The 10250-nt window shown below is 34.3% G+C and overlaps 1 protein-coding gene across 2 annotated transcripts in view; it reads left to right on the forward strand.

Moving 5' to 3' along the window:
• The window catches only part of LOC106464182 (AT-rich interactive domain-containing protein 2-like), a 73785-nt gene that overhangs the window by 23178 nt on the left and 40357 nt on the right, over nt 1-10250 (forward strand). Inside the window, exons 1-2 of one of the 2 annotated variants that reach the window (XM_022392142.1) lie at nt 8053-8070; nt 8192-8337. In XM_022392142.1, the coding sequence (XP_022247850.1) occupies nt 8286-8337 (52 nt within the window). In that variant the 5' untranslated portion in view covers nt 8053-8070; nt 8192-8285. Of the gene's footprint in view, nt 1-8052; nt 8071-8191; nt 8338-10250 lie in introns of those variants that run through there. The other variant, XM_013924309.2, reaches the window with a different exon arrangement.

Raw genomic sequence — 10250 nt, forward strand, 5'->3', positions numbered from 1 at the left:
CAAATAAATGTGTCAATATCATTTTTTTAAAGAGCTAATTGCATGCACAAATCTCTTAACCAGCACATAGACACAAACTGTATTTTTTTTTACTACTACGTCTTTATAAAATACGTGGTGTACTTAACAGTCGAGATACAGTTGGGAAAACGTACTTGTTTTTAAAATTATTTTATCATATTGTTACGTCTCCGTTTGTTAATTAACTTTCCGTAACTTCGTTCCGACGAAAATTTAGCGACACAAGTCCTTACTTTATAAAACTGGTTTATTCTTTCCGAATACAACTTTACGATACACTTATTTTCAACAATCGCGCTAAAACAAACGCTATATCAACGAACGTCTACAATACTTCTGACTGCAGTTCAATTACTATCTACACACACATTACATTATTCCGTCACGTTGTCACCCTCTTTTATATACCAGACTACCCTATATCTAGTAAATACTAGAGCATTCACCAAGGTACAGGATAGTTCTAGAAACGTGGCGTCACAGTAGTCATTTGACTCGCTGACGCAACAATAGGTTTGGGGGTCGCGAAAAATATTTAAATTAAAAGGGATCCTCGGTTACTAAAGTTTGAGAACCGCTGCTCAACTAAACGATACTCATTTTTATCTCTTAGTCTGTAAAATAAGTCAAAGCGGACCCCAGAACTTAAGAATATGTATTACAAACTTGTTATAAAGCTTGTGCTGATCTAAAAATTCGATTTCCGTGCTTGATTGTCTTTCAGTCTGAAAAGAGCCAAGTGGATACTATGTGACAAAGCATACATATGAATATAATACCACTGGAGTCCACTTGTTTGCTAACAACGGTTAAACAGTAGGCAACGAACAATTCATGCACAACAGGGGTAAACTGTTCGTCTTTGATGATAAAAATAACTTAGTGTCAAAAATTTAGAAACCACAAAACAAGAAACTCAATAATCCTGACACTATCCGGAGATAGACCTTTCTCTTCAGGGGCGTCTCAATAATCCTGGCACTATCCAGGGATAGACCTTTCTCTTCAGGGGCGTCTCAATAATCCTGGCACTATCTGGGGATAGACCTTTCTCCTCAGGGGCGTCTCAATAATCCTGGCACTATCCGGGGATAGACCTTTCTCTTCAGGGGCGTCTCAATAATCCTGGCACTATCTGGGGATAGACCTTTTTCTTCAGGGACGTCTCAGTAATCCTGGCACTATCCGGGGATAGACCTATTACCTCAGAGGTGTCTCGAGTTATTTTACCGTATTTATTAGGAACGGCTTACTTATTAATGTGTATTGAAGACGTGCTCAAAGCAAATGGATTATTTATATTATATCAATAAACGCGAATGGCGGTTCTATTGTAGGTATTCCATTTTCCTGAACTTTTAGCTGATTGGTATGTATGTGCTATCTAATTTTGGTGATGACAGATTAAACGAAAACATTTTCAGTTAAGAGTCTGCATTGAAAATAAATTTCCTTTCCAATTTAAGGGGGGATAAAAAATGGTGTACCTATTTTAAGTATGCAACTAAAATAGAAACTCGCACGAAATTACCAAATGTTGTCATTGTTTGAAGGAAAGTAGTGCAGTGTGCGGATTTTAAACACTTTAAAGTGTGTTGATTGTTGTGGAAAATAGCACTTGATTAGAAGAGATCGTACCACGTCAATTTATACCATTGAAACAGGTAAATAAAGGCAACATTCTCTTTGTAAAACGCAAGCATAGTTCGTTGTACTAAAAAAAAAGGTGTTTCGTCCATATTTCACGAGTATAACACTTAAATTGTCAGTTGTTTTTTGTTTTGAATTATTTTAAGATATCCCTCTTAAGCTTGGCTGAGCGTGGCCCATTTATTATCGAGCCGGATGGTGGATCAGAAGGTCATCTGTTCCCGTTCCATTACCATACATACATATACACATACACAAAATCTTTGGGGGCTGTAGGTGCGTTATAAGAGTGACAGTAAATTCTCACTATTCTATTAGAGTAGTCCAAAAGTTGGCGGTGGATGCTGTTGACTAGCTGTCTTATCTATAGTCTGTCAAAATTAGGGACGGCTGGCACAGGGAGTCTTCGTGTAGCTTGGCGCGAATATCCGTGACAAACAATCAGTCACGCCTCTTTACGCTAGTGTGTGTATGTCTGTGAAAAACAAGCAAAGGCAATTTTAGTGTACTGATCGGTCGATACAAAAATTGTCCTGCTCCGCAGTTTCTCTTTTAGTCACTGTAAACCAAGCTAATGGAATTTATAAAGTTTTAATACCGACAAATATGTAGAACAACATATATATATATAATATAGCTAGGAATATAAGGCATCCAGAGCTGTGTAGGCAACTTCCACTGCTAATTGATATTATGCTGATTAACAGGGAATCGGAACCTATAAGCACGAGGCCGATGACGTCACGCTAAAGGGGTCATTTTGTTTTCCTGTTTTCTACAGCGATAATAATTGAATCGATTGGTTCTTGATTGAATCGTATTGTATAGTAATATAATATAAATAAGCTTATGTGGATTATGTGAGACCCTGTCCAATCCTCCCGTGTCGCCTCCAATACGTCACGAGCCCCTGGCCAATTTTTCTATGTCCTTACGGGTACATCATCAAATGTGCCGTTCAGACTGTGGGAATATGAAGATAATCATTGCCTTCTGGTAATAGTCCTTCATTGATTCATCATCATCAAGTGAAATGCCTTTCACTTCCAAATTAATGCCATAATAATTAAATAAAAGTAGAGGTAGATAAATGAATAGGTCGATATATAGATCGTAAGATTTGTTATTAAGTATACGCTCCAGTAAATAGTTCCGTAGCATAGAAGGGAAAACGGGCATATTAGTAGAACAGCAGACATCCTTTACAAGGCAGAATACTCACCGTGACAAACACGTAAATAGAAATATGCGATGACAGATAGGTGGGAGATTAGTTGAGGGTAAAAAAAAAAGAGAGAAAAATCTGTAATGGGAACACTTTCATCACACCCCCAGCGGAGCAGAATGGATGAGCTCGTCATTGATCTTCATTTCACTAATGCCACGTGAACCGTCGGTAAGAAGTAAAGCACTTAACAACTGAGGTAACTGGAAACAGTTATAAGCACTGCTTGTCTTCTCTCTCTCTCTCTCTATATATATATATATATAACTGTGTGTGTGTGTGTGTGTGTGTATATATATATCACAGCTTTCGCGGTAGGGCGCTCCTTACATCACATGAATGTAATTTGATGTTCTTTTCGCAGCCTTAAAAGTGCGAAACTTACCGTTTCTTTTGTTTTATTTTATTCTGTATGTACATATATTACAGTACGATGGAAATATCGAAGAGATACAAAAAGAATGTGCATATACAGCACATCTTTATTTCATTAATATGATAATGCACATTTATTACTTTGTATTTTTTCTTGTCCTATTCTTATACTCGTGTATATGTCTGTTTATTATGGAATGGGCAGAAAGTTCAGCTATTTCTCATCATCATATATTTTTAACAGAATTATTATCGACCTTATGTTTAATATAGGATTCTTACATAGACCTGTGTTGCTGTTTATTTATGTGCATCAATTCTGTATAATGTGCCAAACGTAAATAAAATCTTAACGTTTTTAATGTGCTTTAACGATAAGAACTGAAGCATTATTTAATTTTAAGTTGTGTGTGTGTGTATGTTTATATGACACACGAGCGGAAGCTGGTGCTGAGTCGCTTGGTAACGTCGTCAATGTATATCTTGAGTTTGTAATGACTCATAAACCATTCGTTTACCATTAATTTGTTTTAAATGTCAGCACTTTCGTATTTTTTTATGAAGTATGTGCTGTTCAATCGCTGATTTCCATTTGTTGAATGACACCAGAGGGTGTTGCTGCTTCAGGTTAATGTGATGAAAAAAGAAAAACGCGATTGTGTAAAATATTTTTCCCCAACTGCTACTTCCTGGTTAGTGTCTGAACAACGTTCAGGTTTTAAATCGTAAGAACCAATAATATGTCAACAACACTACTTGTGCCATATCTAGTGCCGACGAGGCCTTTTGCCCAATACCAAGGCTCATCAGGCCGGGAGGAGTATGCAAAGAGTAGTGGTCTAAGCGATATATATATATATATCATCAATTTTCATGGACAACAACTGTTATGGTGTGAGCCAGATTAAGAAGTGTATTGTAAATATTATCTTTTAATTATTATTATTTAAGTAATTTACAAAATAGATTTGTAAGGTAAGAATTAGTAACATAAAATTATTATTTTATTCGTAACACTGATTACTTTTATTATTATCATTTTATTTAAATTAACTATGATATTATTCTACCAGAACTGGTAAACCGGTCTTCTTGTTCCCGGGTCGGGTAAGCAACCACAGTGTCAATGGGAAAAAATTACGTTACTAATTCCAGGAACTTATGAGTGAAAGTAAGGAATAACATGTTATAATAAGTCTAACACACTACATCTGTCTTACCCAGTGCCGACGTAGCCTGTTGTCGAGTAACAGTGTTACCAGGCCGGTTGGTGTAGGCGCTATATACATCATTAGCTTTCATGAACAAAAGGAAACACTATAATAGTTGTTCTCCATGAAAACTGATGATGTATATATGTGGTTAAAACAGGTGAACCCTCCAGCGTCTTTCGGCCACTTTCAGGCAGTTGATAAAAGAAACTTATTTCCCGATTCTACCCGAGAAGCCCCGAAATATTGTAGAGAAACGTTTCATGTCAACATGATATTAAGTTTAAACTCTGTATTGAGTAGTAGCCACTTTAAATATGACATTCCTCGCTGTACGCACTAATTATCATTATTATCTTTAATAATTGATAGAGTTTTAATGGTTATATATTATCTTCATATAATGTTAAAAATAGAAACCTGAGAGGAAACTAGCCTAATCACGTGGCTACTGATTGATGACTTGAAGTTTTTTTTATCCAACGTGGATAATTCACGTTGTCGGAAAAGTTCATAAATTGCATGAAAAACTGGATAGCAGTCCATAATGCAACAGAGTTGGGATGGGTGTGGCCTAGTGGTTAGCATGTAAGACTATAAACCTGATTGGCCATGGTTCACGTGCAATTACTGCCAAAAAAAAAAATGCGCTTTGAACTTTAGGGCCATGAGTGTATTATAAGAGTGACGGTCAGATCCCACTGTTCGATCAGCGTAGATCATGAGATGGCGGTGGGTGCCGATGACTAGCTGCCTTCACTGTAGTCTGACAGTACAAAAGTATCCCTTACACTAAGAAATATAACATCTATGGCAATATTAATTAGTATTCCTTAAACTAAGAAATATAACATCTTTGGCAATATTAATTAGTATTCCTTATACTAAGAAATATAACATATTTGGCAATATTAATTAGTATTCCTTACACAAAGAAATATAACATTTATGGCAATATTAATTAGTATTCCTTACACTAAGAAATATAACATCTATGACAATATTAATTAGTATTCCTTATACTAAGAAATATAACATCTTTGGCAATATTAATTAGTATTCCTTACACTAAGAAATATAACATCTATGACAATATTAATTAGTATTCCTTATACTAAGAAATATAACATCTTTGGCAATATTAATTAGTATTCCTTACACTAAGAAATATAACATCTATGACAATATTAATTAGTATTCCTTACACTAAGAAATATAACATCTATGACAATATTAATTAGTATTCCTTATACTAAGAAATATAACATCTATGGCAATATTAATTAGTATTCCTTACACTAAGAAATATAACATCTATGACAATATTAATTAGTATTCCTTATACTAAGAAATATAACATCTATGGCAATATTAATTAGTATTCCTTACACTAACAAATATAACATCTATGGCAATATTAATTATAATATGAAACTTCATATAATAAATGAACGTGAATAATTTGTATGCATGTCCGCAACCCACGGGATGTATTTGGGAGTGAGGAATAACTTCACTTCTCGTATCCGGCAAGACTGATATACTCTTTTTCCAAGCGTATTACCTTGTCAACTTCACGTGTAGTCGGACAAACTAAGCTCTCTGTTGTACGGTAACCATTTCGGGTTTTCCGCATTGGTGTTATGGTCTGCTAATGAATAAAACAAAAGCACATAGTTTTTGTGTATGTCTTTGTTGATTTTTTTTTATATTGCATGTGCCTTACAAATGATTAAAACTTGTAATAAATTTATTACTTATTTTTATCTACAGCCCAATAAAATTATATAATGATAAATCAGCAACATTTCCATGACCTTTCTTCACAGATTTCCTTTTCAATTTTACCTTTGTTGAAAAGAGAAATCTGTAATATGATCATTTTAATTTACTTTCTGTGCATTTCGTACAAGAGTAAGCATTGTTAATAATATTACACAACTAATAACTTGGCGAGTTGATTATCTTTCATGTTTAATGTTACATTTTCAGTGTGAAAGAAAATGCTCCATGTTACGGCTGAGTTGAGTATTTGCATTGTGTACAAATCTCTGTGTACATCCTACACAAAGGCCATTCTCGTGCTTGAGTCACGTGCGTGTAGTAGTTTTATCGTTTACTTTTTCCTGGCGTGTATGGCTTTCTCTCCGCTTGTCGAGTGTTTGTTTCCGTATGGTACTTAATGTATTTAAAAAAAAAACACTTGTGTTTAATTGTAAGATAGAATTACTATTATGTTCAAACCGATGACTGTTGATATTTTCATCGAAGAACTGATGTATATCTTTCTGTGTCAAACTGAAATATGTTTTAAAAATAAATACAGTTTTAGCATAAATAAAGTTAAAATAATAAATATCTATAAATAAATAAAGTTACTGTATAAGAAAATATAAATATAATGGTACATTTATATATGAACTCACAGACACACACACACGTGTGTGTGTGTGTGTGTGTATCCAAGTGGTTAGTGTGTTCGGATCGTGAATCCGCGAATTGATGGTTCGCATCTCGTTGCTGCAAATACTCATTTCGCGCTTTGAAGTCATGAGTGCGCTATAAGAGTGACAGTCTAATCTCATTAGTCGGTCAAATAAGAGTAACCCAAGTGCTGGGCATCGGTGTCTTCCCTGTAGTGTATCAGCTCAAAATTAGGAAAGGCTATGCACGGATAGCCCATTTTGTTTCTTTGCGCATAAATGAATTCTAAAACAAAACGACACTCACCATTACAGTGTCGAAAGTTCGACTGAACACAACAAGAGTGGTGATTGTACTCGATGAGTTAGAATTTAGGTTGTTCAGTCTCTCCACTTTCATTGCTAATCTTAAAAGCCGTTATTTGACAAAAGTCTGCGTGTGTCTGCTTATTCACGAAAACCAGTGGGGGTAGGGGGAGGGTAGCTACAAATATACTATCATTTACCCTTCGGGGAACGGGAGTGGCTTACAATTGTTTGGGATGCTGGGTAACTAAGCAATGAAATGTAAAAAATACCCAGTGGATAATACTATTAGAGAGTGCACGTGTGTAACTTTGATTTAATTAAACTTTTACTTTTAGGAGGAAAGAATGTTTACCAAATTGATAGGTAAAAATTTTTTTAAAAATTACTGAAACCAACTGATGATAAAGGTTATTTAGAAACCCCACCCCTTCTAAGTGGCACTACTGAAAAGGTTGATTTTATGTTTTAAATAGAATAAATATAGAAATATTATCTGCTTTGCTAGACAAAACTAGCAGTGACCGAAGTTCAACGTTATATGCAAAGTTTTTCTATAGCTTACGAACAACCCATTTAAAATCCACAATTGCTATTGTACTCCACTTGTCATGGGAATTTGCCAGCAATGCTAATGTCGTTTGACGACACTTTGTAGACGTGTTAGTAAGAGCGAACACGGAACTAACTAGCGACCGACGTTGGCGTTGTTTCTTGTGAATGAAACGACCGGAGTTTGTGCTTGTGTACCGAATGTAAGTCCACGTGCAGTCCAGATTTGGATGATTGCCAGGTCACTACAATGTGACGTAATCGCGTCAGCTGATTTCGCACTAGGATCACCCCTCAGCCTATGACGGTACCGCCTTTACCTTTCTCGTGGTGTGTTAGAAGAGTGTGAAGATGACGTCTTAGTAGCATAGCGACTGTATAGAAGCAGCTGCTTCACTGAATAATTGAATTTACTTCTTCTTCAACAGATACTTAGGTGCGTATGAGAAGATCCATTTTCTTGGAGAAATACCTGACAATGTCCAATCCTCAGACAGTCGTGCTCGCAAGTCTTACACCTCTATGCTGCACCTTGTGCCCATGACTTATAATTATGCACAGCATGAAATTTCAGGTAGGTTTGTTTAGAAACGAGGATTTAAACGTCTCCAGATTTAGATATCTTAAGTTCACGTGGAGATATATTGTTACACCACAGAGCCCTAACGTCAGAACAGTGTCAGATAAGGAGTTTTAAACACTTAATATGTTATACAACAGTAAATAAGTATCTTACCACATAATTGACTGGTTTGCTCTGTAAATTATCATCGTAGTGGAATACTTTTGTTTTCAGAATAGTAACGCAAATTAGTTTGTTAATATAGTTTCGCAATTGAAACCTATCTGTGCTGTTTGATTTTTATTTTCTAGAATACATGACATTTATTGTGCAGTATTAACTAAATAGTATTAATTGACATTTATCAAAATATGTCAGTACTCAAATACATTTTTATACCGTATGATAAATATAATTGCTATTCATAAGTCCTGTAAGTGTTTTTGATAGGTTTTATGAAAAGTGTAATGTATTAGGTATATTTAATAAACACCTACAAAGTTGAGCTATAAATATTTCAGGTTTTAATACTGGTCATCCGTCTTTTGTTATAAAGTCTCTAAAAACTTAGAAACCTATTAAAACAAAGTAGTAATTTTTTTCATGGTAAGCACTAAGGTCATAAGTGTATAAAAAAAAAATAATTTTTTCATGAACTTGAGTAAAACATAACTGCAAAATACTTGAAAAAAATACATAATCGAAGAGCTTCAATAAAAATTACATTTTGCCAATTATAATAAGATTAAAATATTATTATATTTTTATTCATATGATATTATGATCTGTGCTTAAATTATACTAATTGTATTACAGAACTTATTTTGGTTTCCTCTCAAGTTGTTTGTTTTTAGCCTTCTGTAAGCTATGGAGACAGTACATTTTACTCATCTCAACATTATTCACACTATCCTTTCCAGGATTACAAAACCACCAAACAGCTTTAGGTCAAAGACACCTAATCTTCTGGACTTTTTTTACTTACTGCTAATTACTAGGGGTAGGAGGCATACACCCCACCTCAGATAAAATATCTTATGTACTACACATTCTATATACACAGAAATAAAACTACATTTATAGAGATCTTTGGTTTACTACACCTTGCAAGATCTTTGTAACTCATGACCCTAATGCTTAAAACAGTATTTTTTTATAGAACAGTATAAGTACCATCAAAGAAGATGTCATTATATAACAAAAAGTTGATTATTTTATGCTTTACTAATTTTAATTTTTTATAGAAACTGATATAAAACAAAACTTTTCACCCAGCTTGTTTGGGAAATATAATAAGATTAAAACATTCTTCTTTTCCAAGTAGTAAATATTGATATTTTAAATGTAAACTAAGGTATGATCATTTTAATTTTCATTAGATAACACTACTTATCAAGATTTTGGAAGTTGTTTCCATGAACACAACTCTTCATGTTTCAGGAATATCTTTCTTTTGGGCAAAATCTTAGGTGCACATTGTATATGTGTGAGTAATTTTCTGCAACCTTGGTCTACACCAGTTTGATATTTTTTAATTTTATTTTACATATTGTATAAGATCAAGATAAAGTTTGTGTGTCATAGGGTTATAAATAATCTCTCATTGTGACTTCGTGTTCATAAATCTTACCTGTAAACTTTTATCACTTAATCTGTGTCTTTGTTAACAAAAATCCACTAGAATCTCTTCGAAACTCTGCTGGTCTCTCTAAAGAACTACCCAAGAATGAGTACATTGTGATTTCGTGTTCATAAATTTTACCTGTAAACTTTTATCACTTAATCTGTGTCTTTGTTAACAAAAATCCACTAGAATCTCTTCGAAACTCTGCTGGTCTCTCAAAAGAACTAGCCAAGAATGAGTACATTGTGATTTCGTGTTCATAAATTTTACCTGTAAACTTTTATCACTTAATCCGTGTCTT

Source organism: Limulus polyphemus, unplaced genomic scaffold (genome assembly GCF_000517525.1).
Source record: "Limulus polyphemus unplaced genomic scaffold, Limulus_polyphemus-2.1.2 Scaffold58, whole genome shotgun sequence".
Classification (NCBI taxonomy): Eukaryota; Metazoa; Arthropoda; class Merostomata; order Xiphosura; family Limulidae; genus Limulus; species Limulus polyphemus.